Source organism: Triturus cristatus, chromosome 1_2, assembly GCF_964204655.1.
Source record: "Triturus cristatus chromosome 1_2, aTriCri1.1, whole genome shotgun sequence".
Classification (NCBI taxonomy): domain Eukaryota; kingdom Metazoa; phylum Chordata; class Amphibia; order Caudata; family Salamandridae; genus Triturus; species Triturus cristatus.
Window position 1 is genome coordinate 42,743,721 of NC_140580.1, and position 26,635 is coordinate 42,770,355.

At 46.2% G+C, this 26,635-nt stretch overlaps 1 protein-coding gene across 2 annotated transcripts in view; it reads right to left on the reverse strand.

The window, feature by feature from the left end:
* Positions 1–373: 373 nt before the first annotated feature.
* Positions 374–26,635, reverse strand: part of ACTR6 (actin related protein 6) — a 312,465-nt gene continuing 286,203 nt past the window's right edge. For both annotated transcript variants that reach the window (XM_085600663.1, XM_085600672.1), the window contains exon 11: positions 374–739. In XM_085600663.1, coding sequence (XP_085456789.1) covers positions 610–739 — 130 coding nt within the window. In that variant the 3' untranslated portion in view covers positions 374–609. The remainder of the gene's footprint in view (positions 740–26,635) is intronic.

Below are 26,635 nucleotides of genomic sequence, written 5' to 3' on the forward strand. Positions count from 1 at the left end.
GTTGGGATATTAAACTACACTATTTGTAATGTTAGCACGCCATCTAGCGCAAGTCGATGTAAAGACTTGCGTTGTAATGGCATGGTTGTAAATCCACTTGCGTTGTAAAAGTTTCGTTGTAATGGTAGTGCATTGCAAAAGTTGCGTTGTAAAGGTTGTTTACCCTCAGTATCTATGATGCAGTTGGTAGAGTTATACATCATTCCAGGTATATAAAAAAGAAAAATGCAGACTAGGACAAAATTCCAACAGCTGGGAGCAAGCATGAAACCTTTGCTCGATATCAAAATTTAACACACCAATGGATATCTTAAAATCAACAATATCTTTAAATTACAATTTTAGGCTTGTTTATGCACTGATTAAAACGCCATTTCAAAAGGTATGTTAATTTATTTCAAATGTAACAGTAAAAAAGACGAAATATTCAGATGCTAAAATAAAAAGAAAATAAATATGCAAACAAAAAGTATTTACATATGAATTTAGAAAAATATACATTTCAATTTAATAAGCTTCTAACACTTAAAACTCAGGTGCAAATTAGTTTGTAACTCTGAATTTGCAGTGAAAATAATTATTAATTAACCAAAAGCATATTTGAAACGTTCAAATGTCAAATTTATCTTCACATGCAGAATGTCCATTTTCTTCATAATCTTCTCTTGTTACTACCATATCTTCAAAATCATCGTTTTCTGAAATTAGTTTTCCTCCTTCCCAAGAATAGGTAATAGGGCTGAAATTAGATATATTAGTCAGATTATGAGGTTTCGTTAAATAAGCAAAGTTGTACTATCGTGCAAGATGCAGTAAAACAATATTGATATACACAAGTCAAAAATATATGATTAGCCTACTGAAATTTCATATTATTTTGGCTTGTTATACATTACTTTTATATTGAGAGTATTTGATGTATGCATTCTTATAATGACATTTGCTTTACAATTTTAAAAGCAATAATCCACACTGTTCAATCATTGAATCTTCATAGATAATCAAATTGAATATATTATCTTGTGCGGAATCCAAGAGGTCTTTTAAGGAGAGAAATTCTGTTCTTACAAAATATATATTTTCAACATACAGTCCAGATTAATCAGTTTCTTTTGTAAAACTGAGCAATCTGAATTAGTAACAAACCTATGTTAAAAACATAGGTGCAATTATGCCCCATTTCTTTATTTTTAGTTACATGAGAAAAAAGAAATGTGGGAGGGAATGAAGTCCGAAAGGCAACAGTTTAAAAGAGCAGACACAACACAACAATGCTCCTTTCAGGCAGCCAGTGGCTCCACTGCCCCAAAGTGCATAGCATTGTGTAAGAAAGAAGGTTAATAATTGGGGTGTATGCGAGTTTACCACAAGCAAAAGGAAACACAAACGTGTTTCTTTTTTTGTGGAGTTTTATATAGCGCGAACTAGACCCGAAGGTATCAGAGCTCTTTACATGATCACCAGTTACGTTACAGACGGACACATTCATTTTTGTTAGGCACGGGGAGATTAAGTGAGTTGCCCAGAATCACAGAATGTTCAGCGTCTTTGCCGAGACTCTAACCCAGTTTCCCAGCTCCGAGGGCGACCGCCCTAGGCGTTAGGCCACATTATCTCCCATGTTGCAGGCTGTATATGCTGAAGTGCTCTTCAAGCAGGATAGCCATTGGACGAGGTCCTGTAGAAGCCAGTGGTTTGGGTGGAAAAGGGTCCAAGAGGGAGAAATTCAAATTATGCAGCAGCTGCGTTGAGTGGATACTTTTTACGCCTTTGCCCTTTCAAGATTTCTATGTTTGACTTAACCTTTACCTCAAACCTCTATAGCAGGGTAAGCCCTAAAGCTTTTCACAGAACGGAAAGGTGGGAGTGTGGTGTAGACTCTGTGGTTAGAGTATCCACCAGAAAGAGTGTTACCAAAGGTAAGCAACTTGCTTCTCTGTTGGATACTTCGCAGATTCCGCACCTTTAGAATTGATACCAGGGCTGTATCTCCTAAGGTGGTGGGTCTGTGGAACAGCTCAGACTAAAAGTCATGCAGGTATAAGCTGACAAAATGTCCATCTCGATCGACTAGATTCTCAATGCAGTACTGCTACATGAACGCATATGAACTGATTGGCCATGTAGTTGCCTGACAAATATTCTGGACAGACACACAGCATGGCAACACAGTGGTAGTAGTCTTGGCCCTCGTGGAGTCGACCCTTATTCCTTCTGGAGTCCGCTTCTTAGCCAGTATTAATGCAGAAGACTATTCATTGCAAGATGGTCCTTTTCTGCACCACACTGTACTTCTTCGCTCCACAGAACCCCACTAAGAGCTGATCATCTACCTAATGTTTTCTGGATGGATCCATATAAAAACGTAGTGCCCTTTTGTGGTTCAAACAATGATGGAGTCTCTCTTCCCCTTCAGGTTTAGAGGAGGTGAAGCAAAGAAGGTTGCGATAGTGATGGCTCGCACAACGTGAAACTGAATATTCACTTTTGTTATGTTATGTTATATACTCTTATAACGCGCACAGCTACTCCGAGGAGTGTCTTGGCGCGAGTCCAAGAGGAGTCACCGAGCTGTCACTAGGGGAAGAGGTAGGTTTTTAGAAGTTTCTTGAAGGCCGACCAGTCTTGGGTATTGCGCTGTGGAAACGGACAGGGAGCAGCCGCCATCTTGTGGCGAATGAAGCGGGGCACTTTAGCTAAAAGAAGTGCTGATGAGCGTAGTTGTCTCAGTGGGACATAGAAGGAAAACCGCCATAGAGGGCACGATGGGCGATAACAAGGGTTTTGAATTTGACCCTATCAGCCACGGGAAGCTAGTGGAGTGAGCGGAAATGTTTGTGCACGCTACTCCTCTTGGAAATTCCAAGGAGAAGCCTGGCGGCCGCATTCTGGATGACCTGGAGCCGATTCAAAATATCCCGGGATGCCCACATACAAAGCGTTGGCGTAATCCAAACGGGAGAGGATCAAGGCACGGATGACTGTTTCTTTAGCAGGCCTAGGGAGAAGAGAAAGAAAGCTCCTTAGTGATTTAAGGAGGCCAAAGCAGCTGCCTGAAAGCTTCTTTACCTGGGTGGAAAAAGAAAGATTATGCTCAAACCACACTCCCAGGTTCTTTGCGGATTTTCCATTGGAAGTTGGTAGGGGGAACCCAGGAGGCCAAATCTTGTCTCTGAAACCTGGGGAGAATTTGCCATAGAGGAGAATCTCAGACTTGTCTTCGTTACATTTGAGTTGAACGGCAGCAAGCCACTCAAAAACCGAAGACAAGCAGTGCTGAACAAAGGAAACTGAATCCTCATCGTTTTCCCAGGTGAACAGAAGCTGGGTCTCATCTAAGTAGGCAATCATCTTAGCCCCCAATTCCTCGGCCAAATAGACCAGAGGAGTGACATAGATGTTAAAAAGAAGGGGGCTAAGGGAAGACCCCTGTGGTGACCGGCTGCGGGGCTGATGCGGCCAGCGGCAGCCAGACCTGTTGATCCCGCCCTTCCAAGAAGGGCCTCAGCCAACCCATACTTTTGGTATTAAAGCAGCTAGAGTCCTTAACACCAGTTTTTGTGAGAAAAAGTTGGTAGAGGAAGGCTAAACTGAAAGGGCCTTCAGTTCACTCGTCCCTCGTTCACACGCTATCATAATCTGGAAGACCATTTTAAGGGTGAGCAGGCACAATACACAACTGTGCATTGGTTTAAAAGGGGAACACATTAGAAATGTGAGGGCTAACTGTGGTGTCACAATGTGCGTTGGTGGGAAAAGGTGTTGCAAATATTTTACAAAAAGCATCACAACCGGTGATTTGAATAAAGGCAGTTATTTAGACAGATATAATTTAAATCTATTAAAAAAAAAAAAAAAATTATTTAAATTATAATTTACAGTTTTTTTGTAAACTTGAATATAACAAATATATATATATATATATATTCACTGAAAAAACCATAGGTTTCAGACATGTTATAGTTAGCGGAAATTTTACTGATAAAAAACCAATGAAATTCCCCCGTTATAGTTAGTGCAGGCAACTATAACTCACGCGACCGCAATCCTCTGCTGATGCTAATACTGTATTTAGACACTTATTTGCCCATGTCTTCTTCCATAAATTTTTAGCTATACATATATTACAAATATTTTTTTTTCATAAAGACACATATGTCATCAGCAGAAGATTGCGGTCGCGTGAGTTATAGTTGCCTGCACTAACTATAACGGGGGAATTTCATTGGTTTTTTATCAGTAAAATTTCCGCTAACTATAACATGTCTGAAACCTATGGTTTTTTCAGTGAATTTGCAAGGTTTTTTAAATGCTAATTCCTAACTATAACGTGTGTGAAACCTATGGTTTTTTCAGTGAATTTGTACGTTTTTTTAAATGCTAAGTTACTTTACGCCATTCGTGGCGTGCACGCCCACTTAACGCAGTTCGTTCCGTGCGCGCACGGTGCGCTTCGCGCACCGTGCGCGCACAGTGAGCACGCGGTGCGCTTCGCGCACCGCGCGCCCACTTTACGCAGTTAGTGCCGTACACGCAAGGTGGGCACGCAGTGCACTACGCGCACCGCGTGCCCACGTTACGCACCGTGCGCACATGGAGGACATATTATGCGCTTCCTTGTGATAGGTAATCTGTTAAATTTAATTTGTAAGTGATGACAATAATATGCCATGCACAGAGAGTGTTTTTTTTTTTTTATTAAAATTTTTAGCGTAAGCGCACCGTACGCGTACGGTAAGCGTAATCGGCGAAATTTTCAAAAAATAAAAATTTACCGTTTTTGGCCTTGGGGGATCTTTGAGGACTCAACTAACATGGCTATGTGCATGGGCGCTGTCTAAACAGCCCCTTTATATGTTTTTTGCCTTTGTTTACAGCCCCCCCCTCAGAGTGCGAGAGAGAAAATGGCGGCCGCCGCTTCCTGGTTTCGACCGATTCGAATGTTTACTTAGATGTAACAGCCAATCAGAATCGCGCTCGCGCACGCCACCGTACGCGTACGGTAAGCTTACGGTAAGCGTACCGTAAGCTGGCTCAGATATATATATTGATTTAAAGGCTATTTTCTCAGAATCTACTGAACAGATTTACACCAAACCTACAAAAGGCACTTCCTTGACCTGAGGACTACCTCTCTGCCAAATTTCTAGTAATTCTGTTCAGCCGTTCGGGCTGTAGCCCTGTCTAAAGGTCCTATGGAAAAATGCATGGGAAAAACGCGTTTTGGGACCCCCCTTTTATCTCAGCCCCCGCTTGACGAATCCCCCCGAGACTTTCAGGGTAGGAGCGGAGCGTAGCGCCCCACCTATTTTGAGAAATTCGCGAGGATTCGTCGACCGGCGCCAAAGTTATTCAAAATAGAATGTTGCGGATTTCCTATGGAAACAGGGTCCTAACTATAACTACCTACTGGCGACCGCCAGTAGGTAATATATATATATATATATATATATATATATATATATATATATATATATATATGTCGCTCCAAGTTGCCCACAGGCGAGGGAGCACTCGGACTACAGCAATCCCCAGTAGACCAAACACAGAGCAGGAGCAGCCTGACGCGTTTCGGAATGATCCTTATTCATAGGCTTAGTTCACCAAGTGCACGGCGTTTCTGACCGCACCCTTTATTTAAATATTATACTGCCTTCCAATAGGCTAAGCATGTGACTCCCGGCCCCCCACAGGATTATGGGACCTGTAGTGCAGCAATTCCACCCAAATGGGTGCCATGTACTCAGAGTTCCTGATGCATGCCCTTAGATGAGCCCCGCAGTGTGCAAAGTCTGGCGTTCTCTGGCGCTGTGTGTCCCATGTAGAGCTGAGCACGATTCACAGCTCCATGGCCCGCTTCCTTCCTCGCGGTGGTGCTCCCTCCACGGCCGGGCCGCCGTGTAAATATGTCGCTCCAAGTTGCCCACAGGCGAGGGAGCACTCGGACTACAGCAATCCCCAGTAGACCAAACATAGAGCAGGAGCAGCCTGACGCGTTTCGGAATGATCCTTATTCATAGGCTTAGTTCACCAAGTGCACGGCGTTTCTGACCGCACCCTTTATTTAAATATTATACTGCCTTCCAATAGGCTAAGCATTTGACTCCCGGCCCCCCCACAGGATTATGGGACCTGTAGTGCAGCAATTCCACCCAAATGGGTGCCATGTATTCAGAGTTCCTGATGCATGCCCTTAGATGAGCCCCGCAGTGTGCAAAGTCTGGCGTTCTCTGGCGCTGTGTGTCCCATGTAGAGCTGAGCACGATTCACAACTCCATGGCCCGCTTCCTTCCTCGCGGTGGTGCTCCCTCCACGGCCGGGCCGCCGTGTAAATATGTCGCTCCAAGTTGCCCACAGGCGAGGGAGCACTCGGACTACAGCAATCCCCAGTAGACCAAACACAGAGCAGGAGCAGCCTGACGCGTTTCGGAATGATCCTTATTCATAGGCTTAGTTCACCAAGTGCACGGCGTTTCTGACCGCACCCTTTATTTAAATATTATACTGCCTTCCAATAGGCTAAGCATGTGACTCCCGGCCCCCCACAGGATTATGGGACCTGTAGTGCAGCAATTCCACCCAAATGGGTGCCATGTACTCAGAGTTCCTGATGCATGCCCTTAGATGAGCCCCGCAGTGTGCAAAGTCTGGCGTTCTCTGGCGCTGTGTGTCCCATGTAGAGCTGAGCACGATTCACAGCTCCATGGCCCGCTTCCTTCCTCGCGGTGGTGCTCCCTCCACGGCCGGGCCGCCGTGTAAATATGTCGCTCCAAGTTGCCCACAGGCGAGGGAGCACTCGGACTACAGCAATCCCCAGTAGACCAAACATAGAGCAGGAGCAGCCTGACGCGTTTCGGAATGATCCTTATTCATAGGCTTAGTTCACCAAGTGCACGGCGTTTCTGACCGCACCCTTTATTTAAATATTATACTGCCTTCCAATAGGCTAAGCATTTGACTCCCGGCCCCCCCACAGGATTATGGGACCTGTAGTGCAGCAATTCCACCCAAATGGGTGCCATGTATTCAGAGTTCCTGATGCATGCCCTTAGATGAGCCCCGCAGTGTGCAAAGTCTGGCGTTCTCTGGCGCTGTGTGTCCCATGTAGAGCTGAGCACGATTCACAACTCCATGGCCCGCTTCCTTCCTCGCGGTGGTGCTCCCTCCACGGCCGGGCCGCCGTGTAAATATGTCGCTCCAAGTTGCCCACAGGCGAGGGAGCACTCGGACTACAGCAATCCCCAGTAGACCAAACACAGAGCAGGAGCAGCCTGACGCGTTTCGGAATGATCCTTATTCATAGGCTTAGTTCACCAAGTGCACGGCGTTTCTGACCGCACCCTTTATTTAAATATTATACTGCCTTCCAATAGGCTAAGCATTTGACTCCCGGCCCCCCACAGGATTATGGGACCTCTGGTGCAGCAATTCCACTCAAATGGGTGCCATGTACTCAGAGTTCCTGATGCATGCCCTTAGATGAGCCCCGCAGTGTGCAAAGTCTGGCGTTCTCTGGCGCTGTGTGTCCCATGTAGAGCTGAGCACGATTCACAGCTCCATGGCCCGCTTCCTTCCTCGCGGTGGTGCTCCCTCCACGGCCGGGCCGCCGTGTAAATATGTCGCTCCAAGTTGCCCACAGGCGAGGGAGCACTCGGACTACAGCAATCCCCAGTAGACCAAACACAGAGCAGGAGCAGCCTGACGCGTTTCGGAATGATCCTTATTCATAGGCTTAGTTCACCAAGTGCACGGCGTTTCTGACCGCACCCTTTATTTAAATATTATACTGCCATCCAATAGGCTAAGCATTTGACTCCCGGCCCCCCCACAGGATTATGGGACCTGTAGTGCAGCAATTCCACCCAAATGGGTGCCATGTACTCAGAGTTCCTGATGCATGCCCTTAGATGAGCCCCGCAGTGTGCAAAGTCTGGCGTTCTCTGGCGCTGTGTGTCCCATGTAGAGCTGAGCACGATTCACAGCTCCATGGCCCGCTTCCTTCCTCGCGGTGGTGCTCCCTCCACGGCCGGGCCGCCGTGTAAATATGTCGCTCCAAGTTGCCCACAGGCGAGGGAGCACTCGGACTACAGCAATCCCCAGTAGACCAAACACAGAGCAGGAGCAGCCTGACGCGTTTCGGAATGATCCTTATTCATAGGCTTAGTTCACCAAGTGCACGGCGTTTCTGACCGCACCCTTTATTTAAATATTATACTGCCTTCCAATAGGCTAAGCATTTGACTCCCGGCCCCCCACAGGATTATGGGACCTGTAGTGCAGCAATTCCACCCAAATGGGTGCCATGTACTCAGAGTTCCTGATGCATGCCCTTAGATGAGCCCCGCAGTGTGCAAAGTCTGGCGCCAGACTTTGCACACTGCGGGGCTCATCTAAGGGCATGCATCAGGAACTCTGAGTACATGGCACCCATTTGGGTGGAATTGCTGCACTACAGGTCCCATAATCCTGTGGGGGGCCGGGAGTCAAATGCTTAGCCTATTGGAAGGCAGAATAATATTTAAATAAAGGGTGCGGTCAGAAACGCCGTGCACTTGGTGAACTAAGCCTATGAATAAGGATCATTCCGAAACGCGTCAGGCTGCTCCTGCTCTGTGTTTGGTCTACTGGGGATTGCTGTAGTCCGAGTGCTCCCTCGCCCCTGTTGCCTCTTTCCACCAAAGAAACAGTAATCAGGGCCTTGGTCACCTCCCGTCTTGATTATGCCAATGCATTGTATGTAGGTATCCCTGGCTACCTAATGGATAAATGGTTGCTGCTGGACCTACCCAAACATACTCGCGTGAGGCAACATCTTCGTAATTTGCATTGGTTGCCGTTAAAAGCTAGGGTCTTGCTCAAGGCTTTAGTGACGGCCCATGCGGCACTATACGAATACGGCCCTATGTATCCGAGAAAACGTTTTTCGTTTTATGTTCCGGGCAGACACTTGCGTTCCTCGAACTCGTGCCTGGCTTCTGTACCCAAAATTCGTCTGAAAAGAAAGGGTGGCAGCTCATTGTCTTATCTGGCGGCTAAGTCATGGAACTCCCTCCCCCCGGGGCTCCGGAGCCTTCAAAACCCCGCTCAGTTCAGAAAAACACGTACAAATTTCCTATTTCATTAAGCCTGTTCTCCTTCTTTTTCACTGTTCTCTTTTGCTGGGTCGCGCCGGGACACTCTTCTGAGTAGCCGTGCTCGTTATAAATCACCAATGACATAACATAACATAGCATATGGAGTGTACCGAATATTTATTTAATGGGCAATTTAATTTCAGTTAGGACTAGGTCTACACAATTTTAGAACAAATATACGACTAATTTTTCTTTGTCTCTATTTGTTCCTCTTAGATTGGACGTATCAAGTTTGTGGGGCACCACTGCTACAGTTATGAGCTACGAGCACGGAGTCTTAGGTGTTTTGTTACTACAATCACGATCTCCTTTTCAAGACATGTTTTGGGTAACTGAAAAATGTAGCCAGTCATTTGATGATATAATAGTATTATGAGTAAGGGTACTAAACCCTGTATGACCTCCTTTTGCTATGAGCGCCTGAGAGATAAGGATGCCCAATGTTAATATAAGGTACTTAACCTATCATGATTTTTTGTTTAGTGCACATAAAAAAGTTCCGTGAATCATATGCTGTAAACAGGCGTGTATAAATCAGCGATTGATTTTTTTGTTTGATAAACTTGAATATACAACTGCCTGGAATACGGACACCACCTTCCCTTATATTATTCACAATTTGTAAAATCACTGGTTACATTCATTGTGCCATTCACAGATGTTTTCTAACACTATATATGTTTTTGTCTTATATTTTAACAACTTGTGTATATATATAAAATTCACTTAAAAAACCATAGGTTTCACACATGTTATAGTTAGCTGTACATTTCACTCGTAAAAAACCAATTAAATTCCACGTTATAGTTAGATCAGGTAACTATAACTTGCGCGCCCACAATAAACTGCTGATGACGTCACATATTACATCACTCATGACATGGTCAGTGACATCACTCATGACATCAATGATGACATCTGAAATTACACATTGTGGATTGCGGTCACGCAAGTTATAGTTACCTGATCTAACTATAACGTGGAATTTCATTGGTTTTTTACGAGTGAAATGTACAGCTAACTATAACATGTGTGAAACCTATGGTTTTTTAAGTGAATTTGCAAGGTTTTGTAAATGATAATTCCTAACTATAACGTGTGTGAAACCTATGGTTTTTTCAGTGAATTTGTACGGTTTTTTAAAAGCTAAGTTATGTATTTATTTTTTATTTTTTTTTCTGGTTTTTCACTGTGCGCACACCGTGCGCGCGCTGTGGGCGCGCGGTGCGCTTCGCGCACCGAGCGCCCACGTTGCGCAGTCCATGCCGTGCGCGCCTCGCCTTTTTTTACACAGTAACATTTGTTTTTTTCTCCCTTGTGGGTCGTTTAATTTATTTAATAAATGTGATTGTTACTTCTTTATTTATTTTTTTATTTTTGTTTGCCGTGCGCGTACGGTAAGCTTACCGTACGCGCACTCCGCGTTTTTTAAAAAAAAATTATTAAATGTATTTTCCGTACTTTTGGGTCCTTCTTGGACCCCCTGACAAACACTAGGGGGTCTGCAACTCTCTTCGTTGCCCCCTTTTCACGTTCCCCACCTTTGTTTCTCAGTGCGAGAGACAGAAAATGGCGGCCGACACTTCCTGATTTCGACCGATTCGAATGTTTACAGTCATGTAACCACCAATCAGAATTGAGCTCGCGCACGGCACCGACGCGTACGGTAAGCGCACGGAGCGCGCTTACAGATATATATATTGATTTAAATGCTATTTTCTCAGTACCTACTGAACAGATTTACACCAGACCTACAAAAGGCACATCCTTGACCTGAGGACTACCTCTCTGCCAAATTTCAAGTAATTCTGTTCAGCCGTTTGGGCTGTAGCTCGGACTAAAGGTCCTATGGGAAAATGCATGGGGAAAACGCGTTTTGGGACCCCCCTTTTTTCTCAGCCCCCGCTTGACGAATCCCCCCCCGAGACTTTCAGGGTAGGAGCGGAGCGTAGCGCCCCATTAGTTTTGAAAATTTCGCGAGGATTCGTCGACCGGCGCCAAAGTTATTCCAAATAGAATGTTGCGGATTTCCTATGGAAACACGGTCCTAACTATAACTATCTACTACTGGCGACCGCCAGTAGATAATATATATATATATATATATATATATATATATATATATATATATATACACATACACACATACACAGAACAACAATATTTCTCACAATTAACGTTTTTGTTGGGGATGTTTTGAATCCCAAGTATTTTCTTCTATGTAAATGTATAAAAAACCTGAAATTTGAAAAAAGGTCATGTGACCAAGAGTTAGATAGCTACAAACGTGTCTTGTCTTTGCATTAAAAAGAATAAAACATCTTTTGCCCAACTTGGATCGGTGTGGCTCGTGCTTGCAGGAATCGGTGAGCTTGTCGGCAAGCTGGCGAAGGAAGCTGAACGTGACACTTGGAACCCACTGGAGGGATGTTGAATTGTAAATTTCAAAGCAAAGAAAACTATTGTGACATTGTAACGGACCCCACCTGTGGGATAGATTGAACTGCATCCACCAGCATGCAACTCACCGATGAGTGCATGCGCATTGGTTAAATGAATGGCTGCCGTTAATCCGTGACGTGTCTTTTTGCTGCCCCATGAAGAAGAAGCAAGCAGCTTCGAAACGCGTCGGGGGACTTTTGAAAATGCAGGTTCATGCGCAGTTTCCTAATAAAGAAGTTTTGACAACTTACTTGCTTGGTGAGTGGCGTCCTTGAGATCGAGGAACTCTGAATAATATATATATATATATATATATATATATATATATATATATATATATATATATATATATATATATATATATATATATAGATAGATATAGATATAGATAGGTATATGCATAATTAAGATCCTTATTGTTGGTACAGTAAGGGAACGTCATTGCAAACATGCATAATACATTCTCTAGAAATAAGTCATAACATTTTGAATTATAGAACATAAAAAAATTTGCAGGCATACATAAATAACCATGACACACTGTATCACTATACCAGATAGTGTCTCAGATTAACTGGGGCATCAGACCACCAGCCATAGTCCGTTTATAAGGCCAAGTTACTGCTCGCTGAGCACGTTATCAATCCTTTAATTCAGCACAAATGTGTGCAATTCCTCAGTCATATTCAGGCCATGATATATAGAGTTCCAACACTCAAACCATTTCACCTCCGTCTTTCGGAGAATGTTCGTAAGGTCACCTCCTCTGGCCGAGGTGCCAGGGCTATCGATAACCTGCCAACTAATCGACAAGGTAACCCGGCTCGTGAGAGCATTTTAAAGATCTGCGCTCAGCGTATTGTGGCTAAGACGCGCTGCGCTCTATTTTTAATCTACCTAGTTTTGTATTTCTGTTGCCATCTGATTTGTTTTCCCCTGCTTTTATTATAGGACGCCCTCTCACCTGCATTTAAATTTGTAGAAACACCGCTGTTTAGCGGGTCCGGTCCCAGTGGAGAAATGTCATTGGGGGGATTAGGCTGCCATTTTGGAGTGGTGTTGTGGAAGTTTGGGGCCGCCATTTTGAGCGGTCTAGCGCTCTCCTACACACGCGGGCAGCCTACTTAAGCCAGCTCTTCCAGCGCGCAGCGGTTACGCGCAGCGGGAGTGCCTTCCCTGTGCCTGAGTCGTGCCAGAGTCCTGCCCGTCTGCGCTCGTCCGCGCCGAGTCAGTGCTGAGGCAGGGTCTCGCTGTCCTAACTCCTATATAGCTACTCGATCGGCTTTTCGAATGTATTCCCGTAACGAGCTGCTCGATCTTCGCGAGGTTTCGCCTTATACTCTTACTCCGCTACACCCCCTTTCCGGCCCTTTTCAGTGCCCTGAGTGTGCTTTTCAACTTTTATCTCCTGGTTCTATCTTTATTGATAGTTCTACTTCCTTAGGGTGTCATGATAGTTGTGTTACTCCGCTTGCTAAGTCTCAGGTCCCCCATGTTTTTAAGGTTTGTCACCTCAATGTGAGGTCGCTGGTTAAACATCACCTAGACGTTTACAACCTACTCATGGAGGAAGCTCCTGATATTCTTTTTATGTCAGAGACCTGGCTGCATGAGGAAGCATTGGCAGCAGTTAATTTGGCTCTCCCCTCTGAGTATGCGATTTATACTCTTAATCGTAACTCGAGAGGTGGTGGCATTGCGGCTGCGGTAAAATCCTGCTACTCATGTATATAGAAGGCTCCAGACATTGCTGGCTGCGAAAGTGCCCATTTTCGCAACTCGGTCAGCCCTCACTTTACTTTTTCAGGGCTGCTCATTTATCGACCTCCGGGCCCAGATGCTGCCTTTAGGTTAGCTCTTCCTGAAGCTGTATGTGCATTAGCCTTAGGGGCTGCCAACTTCAGTATCATTGGCGACTTAAATCTCCATTTTGATGTTCCCCTTTCTCCCGCGGTCAGCAGTACGATCGCCGATCTGGAGGCTCTCCAGCTATCTCAGCTGGTCACTCATCGCACCCATGTTGGTGGGCACATTTTGGACCCCATTTTCACCAACCTTTCCTTGGCTAAAGTACTACCTCCCAGACCTATAGCCTGGACCGATCACTATCTTATAGAGTTACATCTCATAATTGAAAATTCTCTCCATAGAGCAAGTGTACCCGTGTCCTTTAGACGCCCATGGAAAAAACTGAAGCTTGCCGATTTTCATCGGCTTCTTAGTTTAAACCTACCAGGTCCTTTTTCTGATGTGGAGTCGGGCTATGACCTTTTTTGCAGCTGGCTGACTGGAGCCTTAGACTGTTTGATCCCAATTGCTGAGAGTAAATGTCGCCGTGCTGAACCTAGTCCATGGTATGATGACTCGCTTCGCCTTCTAAGAAAATCCTGCAAACAAGCGGATAGGGCTTGGCGTAAGTCATATCTGCCTGCTAGGAAAAAGCTATATCTAGCTAGGACCAAGACATATCATAGAGCGGTATGTCAAGCCCGGGCCGCTTATTACTCTCACAAATTTAACATCAGCGCCAATCCTACCAAACTAATATTTAAGGTGCTCAAGGATCTTACAGCCAGTAGAGCTCCAGTCGCCGAAATCCGCTCTGCCTCGCACTGTGAGGACTTGGCCGCCTTCTTTGTAGAAAAGGTGGAAGCTATCTATCGCTCTTTCTCGGGCCCTTCACCATCTCCAGAGAAATTGGAATCTGGCTCGATGACATCTATGTCTTTGTGTTCTCTCCCTGAGCTCTCTATGGAGGAATTTAATAGAATTGTGATGAAAGTCAAATCAGGCTCGCCAACTGACCCTCTTCGACCTGCCCAATTCAGAGAATCTGCGTCGCTTTGTCTCTCTCCTTTACGCGACCTTGTCAACCTATCCTTGGTGTCAGGCTCTGTTCCTGGCAGCTGGAAACAAGCCCAGGTGATGCCCATCTTAAAAAAACCTGGCCTGGATTCTTTAAAATTAGAGAACTACCGTCCCATCTCTCTTCTTCCGTGGGTGGCAAAATTGACTGAGGCCCACGTCAATGCTATTTTATCCAATCATCTCCATTCGGCGAATATCTTAGATCCCTCACAGAATGGATTTCGATCTGGCCATAGCACTGAGACGGCGTTGCTTTCAATGGTCGATCATCTACGAACTTTGGTTGATTCGGGTCAAACGGCGGCACTGGTGCTTTTAGATCTCAGTGCCGCGTTCAACACCGTCTCCCACGCTATTTTATTGAAGCGTTTGGTGGAGGCTGGTGTCGACAATATGGCACTTAAATGGTTTCGATCATTTCTATCTGGTCGTACATTTAGGGTTGTCACTCCTCCCTTTCAATCCAAACCTTACCCTATTGCTCATGGCTTTCCACAGGGGTCGGCTCTCAGCACTACTCTTTTCAATCTTTATGTGCAGCCGCTGGCTGTTGTCGCCAAGCGCTGGAACCTTACTATGGTGTCCTACGCTGACGATACGCAGCTGGCGGTTGCAATAAGTGGGGCTTCCGACCTTGAGGCTGCTAAGTTCCGTGAGGGCATCAGCTCAGTGGCCCGCTGGATGACAGATCACTGCCTACAATTGAATGCTAAAAAAACTGAGGTTCTTATTGTGGCAGTCAAAGTCACCTTTGGGGTGACCATTGGTGGCCGTCTGAGCTTGGTCCAACCCCTCTTCCTGTCACCGAGGTAAAAAACCTAGGGGTCTGGTTGGACTCAAAACTTAGTTTTGTCTCTCACACTAAGAAAATTGCTGCCATTTGCTTTGGGACTCTTCGTAGACTTAGGCCTATTTTTGAATTCTTTGATGCCCCTACCAGACAGCTTATTGTACAAGCCACAATATTGTCTAGGTTGGATTACGCTAGCTCTCTGCTGCTGGGAGCCAACTTGGCCGAAATTTCAAGATTTCAGCGCGTTCAAAACGCTGCCGCCAGGGCTCTGGTCGGCTTGCCGAGATTTTGCTCGGCCAAAAAAACTATCCATAAACTCCATTGGCTCCCTGTTGCTCAGAGGATCCAGTTTAAATCTCTCTGTCTTTCATTTAAAATTTTGAAGCACTCTTCCCCTCATATTTTGGAGCATTTTATCTCACCATACATACCAGTGCGGTCCCTAAGATCCTCAGGGCTCCACTTGCTCACAGTCCCGCGTTTTAAGAGGGCTAGGGCCGGAGGCCGCTCTTTTAGAGTCCTCGCTGCCAAGTTATGGAATTCCCTTCCTGTTCATATCCGTGCTATTGAGGAACTGACAGTCTTTAGGAAGGCCATTAAAACCTTCCTTTTTCCCTTGGACTTCTAGAGTAGCTGTGTCATGCCTCCTGGTACTGTTTTGTTGTCCGGTTCTTTGTCTATTATAGCGCCGGGACGCCCCTTTGCTGGGGCAGCTGTGCGCTCTACAAGTCCTGATAACATAACATAACATAACATAATCTCATCTGCTGTATGGTTCTTTGCTAAGAAATGGGATGCCAATGAAGCATTGGTTACCCCCTATTCTAATTCTGCTCCAGTGCTGGCATATCTGTGTTTTTATTGGTTGCGAGGTCTGCCCTATGTAAATTAACTTACAAGGGCAAACTGCATTTATGGCGTTCATGGAGAAACAGTTGATAAAAAACAACAGATCCATTTTAACTGCACCATCTTCAAAAATCTTTATGTCCGAAAAATCTTTGTCCGATATAAAAGTACATGCCACACAATTACCACAATGACAGTGGTCCCGAACGGGTGGGAGACCCCACGTGCTTTCCAAAGTTCTAGTATCGTTTTGACTATGGTTATTACCCGTGGAATGGACAGAGTGAGCTTTAATGCTCGTCCCTCTCTTGTAAAAAGAACAATTGATGGACAGAATGCAGAAATGACATACATTCACCACAGTATAGAGATCTGGGCCTAAATCCATCGTTTTTTTGCTCCCCATGCCATTCCAGTTTAAACCTAGCCATATGCAAATCAGTCCTGACCCAGCTCCCTATGGGAACAGCCCAGCCCGAACTGCCAGGCCAGATCTCTGGACTGGAAACAAGCATTCTAGGACCGGTTTCGGGGTTTCCCCCTTATCAGCCAGGCTATCTTGACTCCAGTGGCATGGAGAGCACGAGACCCATGTCTGGGCAAACCCGTCCCACACTGGGTGACAAATGCAAAAAGAACAGCTGGGTCTGAACTGGGGTGGCGAAGTGAGCTGAAGAACGATGATGGATTAAACCCAGATCTGTGACTGGGGATGAGTGTCTGAAAAGTTTCAGTGCTCCGTCCATCATCTCCTTGTGTTTGCTTCCCTCTCTTGTAGGCAAACATGGGAAGTTGAAGACTGTCATCCACACTTGTCAGAATATGCCAATCTTTGTTACAAATTTGTGGATCATATTTGTGTGTGGGCAGAAGGTCTTCACACAAATAAGTTTCTCTAATGAGGTCTTAGTTTTTGTACAGAGTAACTCCTCCCTTGGACAGTACCAAGCCTGCTTCATAGCTGTCCTGACCACTCTCTTGGGGTAACCCTTGAGTAACAAATGTTCTTGCAGTACATATGCTTCTCCGAAATAGTCCTCTTTGAATGAGCAGTTCCTACAGAGACGCAGAAACTGGCCAAAAGGGAGGCCATCTCAAAGTGCTCTTCGATGGTACCAGTCATAGGCTAACAATGTATTTCTTTTTTGGCTTTCTGTACAAACTAGCATACAGCTTGCTCTCACTCATGATGGTCAAGTCCAGAAATTCAATTTTGGACTGGAGCGTAGAGTAAGTAAATTGTAAGTGTGTCTGTACCTGATGCAGGTAGTGTACACAATCTTGAAAACCTGTTCTGGCCTGACCAAATTGCGAAAATATCATCTATGTAGCATTTTCAACATGAAATGTTGGACTGATTGATACCTGTAGTTCTAACACAATACATATTTTTGCTACAGATCGTCCACATAAAGATTTATCAGATGGAGCAGAAATTTCTCCCATTGTCCCGGAGCATTGCTGATAGAATTGATTGTCATACTTGAAATAATTGTACTGTGCCGCAACACTTAAAGTGATGATAAAGTCCATGGGCACTTGTACAGGACGTGCTTGTGTATTCAACAACTTTTTCAATGACAATAATGCTTTATTCCGGAGATATATTTGTATACAGCAAAGCTATATCCATTGCTACCAACAGGTCAATGTCTGCACTAAAAGGCACACCCTCAGTCAGGTTCACCATAAGGGTGATGTCCCTCACATACATTTCATGCTGTGGTACAAAGTCCTGTATAAAGAAATGTATGTACTGCCAAAATGGAACCACAACCAGACATTATAGGCCTGCCAGTGTCAAGACTTGTAATGTTCCTACCAGTTCTGGTGTGTTGGAGAGGTTCTTGAACTTTGGTTCTTGAGGGTTCTGGTCTGTCCGAGGTAAGGGCGACCCTTTCTGGTAGCCACGGTGCTGCCGACAATGAAAAGCTAAACCAGACTGTGCCTTCCAAAAGGAGTCTCAAGAGGAAAAACCCTGTAGGGAAAAACCTCTGTTGAGACTCCAGGAACGGAAAGAAAGCAATCCAAACTGGGCCAGGTAGCGCCAATCGGAAATAAAAGTACGCCAACAGGAACAAAAATACACCAAGCTGGAGCAAAGGTCACCAACAAGAGCAAGGACACACCAACAGGAGCAAGGAGTGTTGCATCGCAAGGAAACAAAGGATTCAGCCACGTAAATACCCATAGGCAGGAAGTGATGTAACAGGAAATAAGCAGTCGCCATCTTGGATAGGAAAAAGGAAACACAGTTAGGAAAGGTCGCCATCTTGGAAAGGGTAAAACAAAGAACCTTTCCAAGGCCCTCTGGGAAACAGGACTGAGGAATCATGGGAAGAAAAAGTAACAAGATGTCACCAGGAGAATACACTGAAAGCTGCAGTAAAATGTGCAAAACACAAGGTGAGTGAAATTATGCCCCATAGAAGTACTGGAAGCCGCAGCTCCAAAACTGGAGCTGCGGTGTTCCTACTGTGTATTAATGAGTATTAATGAGCATTAATGGGCCGCCATGTGGTGCGGCAGCGTGTCCGACTAGACATAAGCATCACGGAGTGTAAGCCGTGAAGCTGGAACAGTGGGCCGCTATGCAGCACCGCGACACGCCGAAGAAGGAGGCGCTGCAGCGGGCTTCGGAGGCTGCACTGTGGCCCGCGGTGATGAAGCAGGCAGCGCCGCGGGCTGAACTATGGGCCGCGGGGGGGGGGGGGGGAGTGGGGGGGGGGGGGGGATTGTGAACGTCCTGTGCACCTTCGACAAGATGTATAAAACTAGTATCTTCGGGCTATTATTATTTAGAAACAAAAATTCTTTCTTTGAGATATATCCTTGCTCTTTTCCTCTCGTCGGAATTCTCAAAATCTCTTTCCTAATCATGTCCAAACAATTCGTAGTCAGTCTTTTATAGTGCTTGATATCCAAAATCTGCCTCTGGGCTTCAATATCATATGTACCATGATACTGTAGAACAATGCCACCCCCCTTGTCAGCTGGCTTGATAAGGGACTTATCCTGCTTGCTTGCTGGTCTCTAAGCAAACAAGATATTATATGGAACAAACGCTGTCGAGGATTTCATATCATCCAGACCCTAGAGGACTAGTTTCTCAAACGTAAGCAATTCTGGTGGCATCAAGGCATTAGATGAATGAAAGGCTAAGGGAGGTCTTATACCAGTTACTGAGTCAGAGACAGGGTCACTTCTCTCTGTAAAGAACTGCCAACTTTTTATTTTACGGAACAAATGTAGCAATCCCGTCGTCAGAGTAAAAAAATCTGTCCTCTCTAATCACATAAGACAATCCTCTGCTCAGTAACCTAATTTTGGAGGAGGAGAGTATATGCTGAGAAATATTAAAAAAGGGGATTTTCTGTGAGGCATTGTCAAAGGTAAGAGATGTATCTAAGGTCCCTGTCGGCCCCATCTCTATAATTTCCTCCTGCTCCGATTCTCTCTCTTGGTACCAAGGCTTGTTCCATCCTCTTCCTCTGCGGCCCACACTAGAAAAGGCTGACCTGGGTGTGTATCACCATGGATAAGGACCTTTCTGGGGATCAGAATCGCCAAAGTCACCTGACAAATCTGAGGTCACAGATTGGTTCTTTTTAAATCTTCCCTAGGTAAACTGTTTGTCCTGTGGTGGTAATGTGGTATAATATTTGTCTTTTAAATATGGGAATGGTCTCTCCTTAGAGAAATTCTTGATATCTTTGGTGACCTTGTCATCTTTTTTCTTCAATTCAAACTTGTTGAACTACTAGAAGTTCCCTCTCGAGGGCCACTATATCCTTAAGTTCTTCCTTTCCTTGTTCCAGCGCTGTCTCCACTCCTAGCACCATCAAGTGCCGAGAACAGGTGGTAGAGATGTGGCAGAAACCACCTCTAAATTTCTTATAGTCCCTAAAAATGCCTGGAACGTTTCTGACCATTTGATCTTGTGGAATTATCCCTGCCTTCAAGTACTCGGTAAACATATGTGCATCCAGTTCCGTTCTGACATGTTTTCTCTAATTTCTCAAGAAGTATTTGTTTAGGACTAGCTAGTCTTGTTGAATGAATGAATGAATGAATGAATGAATATTACATTTCTAAAGTGCTAACTTAGCCCAAGGGCGTCAAGGTGCTGCAGGGGGGACTGTTATACAGAATAGGATAATATGCTCAAACTGATATCTGTGTAAAGAGCCAGGTCTTCAAAGCCTTGCGGAAGAGGGAATGTGACACTTGTCCAGAGAGATCATCAGGTGGGGAATTCCACAGCCTGGCAGCGGCAATGGAAAAAGCCCTGCCTCCATCTAGCCTTCTTAAACCTCGAGACTATTAGCAGATGTTGCTTGTGATGAAAATAGTAAAGGGCCACTGGTAATCTTAGATATAAACTCAACAGTGTAGAGGGGAGCTTTCTTATCTGACATCCTACCATAAAACACAAAGGAGTCTACCATCTCACCAAACAGGTTAAAGCCATTGAAATGAATGTCCATCAAGGACGCCTGAATGTCTCTCAAGAAGCCAGTAGATCTTATCTAGGCCTGGTCTCGAGCACCACTCTGGTTCCCATAGCCCAACCGGACCGCCCAGGGTGCCAAAGCCCGATCAGATGAGAAATTTCGCCAAATGAAAACCACCCTGAATAGTTTAGACTAAAGGAGCAAGTAAGTCTTCGGGGACTGCAGGCAAGATCTCACCCACCAAGTCCCACAGTATGAGGGTGTAGCAACCTTAAAAACAACTCAAGGTGAGACTGGCCAAGGAGAACATGTTTTTTTAATGGGTCCACCCTTTTAGATTCAGGTGTCATGGTACGAAAGGTATTGGATTTAACTCTGCAGGTGAATGCATGGCCCATCAGACTTTTAGGTGTTGGGTGAGGAAGTCCGGGTCTCCTGGAGCAGGTCTATAGCACTCGATGACCTGTCAGTTTTAGAGAATGGTTTAGCTTAAATGTCACGCTTAACAGTGAGGACCTGTCAACCCATTAGCTTTTACCTGCATAGTCATAAGTTAAAGGTCATGGACCTCAGCAACCCTCTACATTACTGTAGCAAATAATGTGCTTACCATAGTTGGTGGCCCGGGGAGAGGATAGGTATCAGGTGAGATATCCAGCCCACTTGCATCTTTGTAGTTCCATATACTAGCAGTTGTCATAGGATGGGGACAACCACTGTTGTTTCCATAAGGCTGGCTCTGGTCAGATTCCGAGCCAAAATACTTGTACAATGTCTGTGTGAGACTGTGTGTCGGTGAAATCGTATATAAATCAGAGGAGTTTAGCAGAGGCTGCAGCAAACAATGATCTGGATGTGGTTAAAGTTATGATGATGCCGGCTCAGAGGTGGACACCACAATGGGTTACGGTTCTTTTCTGGTGGTATTGGTTCCAGCGGCGACGTTTGAAGACCCTACACCAATTTCAGCATCAGTGCCAAAGCAAGCATGGAGATTCAAAGAGCTCAGACGGCAACGATGGCGAACCCACCAGTGGTAACCTGACTGTGAATCCCTGTGGAACCTTTGGGCCCTACTGCGTGTCAGAGGGAACCGGAAGCATACTGAAGATACGCACTATGACCTTACGAAACACCTCTACCTGCTGCAACATCTCCGATGGACCATCAACTCTGGTTGCATTGGGACCAGCAATGAAATCAACTCCTCTGTGGAACAGGAACAAGACCTGGAGGTACGGCAACAATTTTGTGCCTTCTCTGGAAATAGAGTGTGGCAGGGAGCAGCAGAGTCCTGCTTAGAATTCTTTTGCCTCTTCTTCGACTCAGCCGAAGACTTTAACCATGAGGAATATATACCTTGGGAGCTGGTCCTCGCATATGACTTCAATCTGGAAAATATTCAGATATCCATATGAATGTGCTTCCCCAGACTGACCCCCCCCCCCCCTCCCACATCCTCTTCTGGGACAATGGCCTATCTAGGGCCACCTCATATACTTCAAACCACTTATCTAGGTCATCCCCCACCATATAATTAGGTACCTGGTCTTTGGGGATGTGAACTCTTTTACCTATCCTAGGCATTTCTTTGTTGCTGCCACTATCAACAATGGTCTCAGAGGCCACCTGGGACCTCAAGTCCATCTTACGCTGGCTCCTGTTATGAGTCAGCAAGGCCTTTCTTTCCTCTGCTCCAGCTTAGAGATGGACAAACCACGGGAGAACACACTACTTCCTTCCTTGGGCTATGTAGGTGATGCTGCTTCTTTGGGAGAAGAGCACCCCTGCCATCCAGGCACTGGGGCTTCCTTAATGCCCTCCTCATTCCCCTCTTCAACTTCATCCTCATTTTCTTTGGAGGTGCACTGAAGCCGAAGGCTCTGTGGGCAATCTGATAATCCTCTTTCTTGGACTGCTTGTTCAGCTTCAGTCCATTTTGCTTTCACATATTCCTCAGCTCTGCCATGCTAATGCTCTCCATGTTAGCCAGATCTTCCTCCATTTTCCCAAAGACTTGTGGTGCAAACATTGAGGCCATGAATGAATAAAAAATGACCTAATTAAGACCAAATTAAAAATAGAAAAAGTCAATTTCATTTAACCTTAAGTAATAAACTGAATCCATGTCAGGTTGAACCACTAAAGTCAATAACGTAATCTGAGCTCAATCCTCTGGTAGCTATGGCACAGAGCAGACAGGCTTAACTAGGATGCAATGATAGTCAATGGTCATGGTAAATCGAGCCTTAGACACAATAAGAGGCCGCCCGTGATGGAGCACATAGTCTGGAAGTGGGAGACGATAGCCTGGGGCGAGCCCGCCTTCAGTACCTAGTCGTCGATATAGGGGAAGACTGGCAATCTTGACCTCCGCAGATGAGTGCAACCACGCCCATCACCTTGATGAACACTCGAGAGGCGCTGGTGAGGTCAAAAGGGAGCACAGCAAACAAAGTCCTCATGGACAACTGTGAACTGCAGTTAACACCTGTGGGCAGGCAGGATGGGAATGTGGAAATAGGCGTCTTGCAAGTCCAACATTACCATCAGGTCTACCGGATCCAAGGCAGACACAGGACCTGAGCAAGAATGAGCTTCTGGATTTCTCCTTCTTGAGGAAGAAATTGAGACACCGCAGGTCGAGGATAGGACAAAGAACTCAGTCATTCCTGGGCACCAGAAAGTAGTGGGAATAGTAATCACAACCTACTTCTGCTGCCGGCACTCTATATGGCTCCTTTGGCCAAAAGAGCCATACCTTCCTGGAAGAGAAAGGTGGTCCTCTGTCAGCCTGTTTTATGTAGGTGGCATGACGGGTGGGGTAGTCTTGAAAGAAGGGGAGTAGCCCCTTCGGACAATCTGCATAACCCACCTGTGCGATGTTAGGGACTGCCAGCGGGGCAGGTCAATTGCGAATCCTGCCGCCGACTGGCTGCCCATTATGGCAAACGGGCAGACTAGGACGGTTTAGAGGCTGGGCTGCTGGGGGGTGGTGGACTGACACGACTGCAGGTCACCCGACCCACAGAGCCAGTAGGTACTGCGTCCACGGCCACAAAGAGGCTGGAAAGCTTGCGGACCATGGTGGCTGGGTGGTAAGGAGACAGCTGTATGACCCTTCTGTGGCCACGGAAGGCAGATTGAATGTGACGATGGGCAATAGAAAGGCCAAGGACCTGGCCATAGCCCTGCTTTCCCTAAAGCGCTCCAGCAGCACTGAATCTGCCTTGTCGCCAAAGAGACAGGAACTATCAACGGGTATGCCCATTAGTGAGGACTGGACATCCCTTGGTGTGGCATTGCAATGACCACTGTCGATAAAAACACTCTGTCTAGTGAGTCGGTGGTATCTAATCCACCGCAGATGGTGAAATTAACTGCATCCTTCCCATCAGCAACAGCCTGGGAGAGCATGCCCCGGGCCTCCATCAAGACCGTCATCAGCACCTGCGCAACGGTATCCCACAGGGCATGGTGTGTTCAATGTCCGCAGTGCCAGGCTGACGGAGGAAAACATCTTCTCCAAATTGTCCAGTATCTTTTGTTCACTGTCCGGGGGTGCGGTAGGAAATGTGCCAGAATTTAAGTGGGTCTTTAAGGTTTGAACCACCAAGTTCTCCAGGGTAGGGCGTTGGGTGAAAAAGTTAGGGTACCCTGGAGCAGTGTGGTGTTGGCAGGCAATCGTCCTATTCACAGGAGTCCCTGTGTTGGGCTTGACCCAGGTCCCAAGTAGGAGATCCATGAGGGCTTTGTTGAACAGGAGTAGCGGTTTTGAGGGGGCTAGTCCCAGTTGTGGCACCTCTGTCAAGACAATTGTCTTGAATTCCACTGAGAGTAGACTAAGACCAAGGACCTCAGCCGCCCTCCGCACCACCATAGCGAAGGACGCTCCTTACTCTAAAGCCACCATAGAGGGAGGAAGCATACCAGTATCTGGAGCAGTGTCCAGTTGCCTGGCTTTGCCAAGATCCTCACATCAGTCCATAATTCCCTCCTCATAAGGCTGGCATTCCTCAGGGTCCAGCGACCCCTCCCATTCCTTTCCAAGTCCTAGCCCCAAAGAATAGGGCATGCATCCAGTCAGTGCCAGATGACACCACTCCGGCATGGCTCCAGTCGGCGCCAGACAACACCCCTTTGGTTCCGTGTTGGAGTCGAGAGATGAGGATGAGGATGGTGCCACCGGAGATGGGGAAGGTTGGGATTGTATGACCGGTACAAGTCTGGATCCAACTGTGGATCCCAGGAGCATGACTGGTTCCGGGGCCACTGGTCTGAAACCAGAAGGGGCCCCTCTGGAACCCACGGGCCTGAAAGCGCATCAGCGGGAATAAGACACCCAACTGCGAGGTGCATGGCCTTATAAAATTCTCTGTATTGGGCAGGGGTTGCTTCAGCTCCTGGAAACTCAGGTAGACACGGAGCTGGCTCAACCACAGAGCCAGGTCTTGAGTGGCGGCGCTCCCTCGTCTCATTGGCCAATGGATGAGGTGAAGCAGAAGAATGCTTCGACTAACCCTAATGGCTCAACGACTTGGAGTGTGCCGACTACCTTTAGCTCCGCGACCGCTCCCAGGATCTTCCTCTCCACCAGGACCTCGATCGTCATGGCCTCGCAGATCGAGCCGTCAGAAGCTTGCGCGATTGCTCCCTCGAGGCCTTCGGGTGCATGGCGCCAGAGTCGGGGCAGGCCTTTGAGTTGTGGTCCCGCTCAAGGAACCCGAGGCAAACAAGGAGCGAGTCCATCACAGAAATCTCTCCGTGACAGGTGCCACAGGGCTTGAAGCCGGCCTTCTTAGATGACTGCTCTGCCACACCAGGAAGGAGAACCTCAAAAAGACTTTGATAAAACATTGAAAAAACCTAGTCAAAAAATGACTAAGGGGTAGCTCTTCCTGGATCTGCACCTGCTGGTGCAGAAAAAAAAGAACTTACATCAGCGCGCGTGGGTGGCGCCTATATAGGCACCGTGAACATAACTTTTAACACGGACGACGCCAATGACAACACGTGCAGTCGAACAATGCTATTTATCGATGCTCAGGGGTACTGCTCACGAAAAAGTGTCAGATCGAAACTGGTGCCTGGAGGTAATTCTAAGGTAAGGAATCTGCAGCTAGAAGTCTTTATCGCATATCATAGACCAGGATTTCATTAATGATCAGATAGAATGATAATGATGAGTGCAATCCATGTTGTTGTGGCTCAAGGCATGAAAGCTGAAAATCATAGCCTACTGGGGTCCAGCAGCCCAACTCTAGATGTGCAGAGTATGAGGTAACATGAATGGTACTAAACAGACCCATTAATTTGTATTTTCTTCCGATTCACATGCATAGCTAAGGACAAAATACTAATTACACCTCGAGAATAAAGTCAGTTATCTTTAAAGTTATATTATACAGCACTGTACCGAGGCTGCCACAAAGTACCAAAGGGGCTTAATTTACATTAATGATTGTACAACTGTAAATGAAGTTGTAAATCTCATTTTTGTTTTAATGATCATTAGCACCTGTTAAAGCGACAGTCCTGCCCACTCCCCCTACAGAGTTTCTCCACGTAAAATGCTACATATACTGCATTTGTGCAAACACGGCACAGATATTAAATGTTTCATGAGGGCTGCAGGCAGTAGTGTCGAGACATTTTCTTTCTTATACAGACGGCCCATTAAAACGTATAAACAGCAGAATGAAAGTGGTTGACATCTCGAGTTTCTCGATGTAACATGTATTCCTGCCACCAGTCCGATAGCTCTTGGCTCCTGGTGGTCTTCTTCCCGCTCTGGCTCTTCCTGCAGCACAGCAGACACTGCTCAAGTCCACTGCGGAGCTAACACTGAAGGCATGCTCACGCAAGGGAGGGTTGAGCGGCGTGCCCTTCAGGGGCTGGTTTACAAACCCATTTCCAAAAAAACAGCAAAGCTGATATAACATTATTAAACCTTTCATACTAAATGAACTGTGACACTGCCGCTGCCCGCGTCCCGCGCAGGGGGACATCAGCAGGGCAGCCTTCTAGTGGCCGCCCGTCGGAGCCTCCCTCCTTGCTCCGCCTCGCGGGAGGCCGCACCTCGGGGAGGGGAGGCC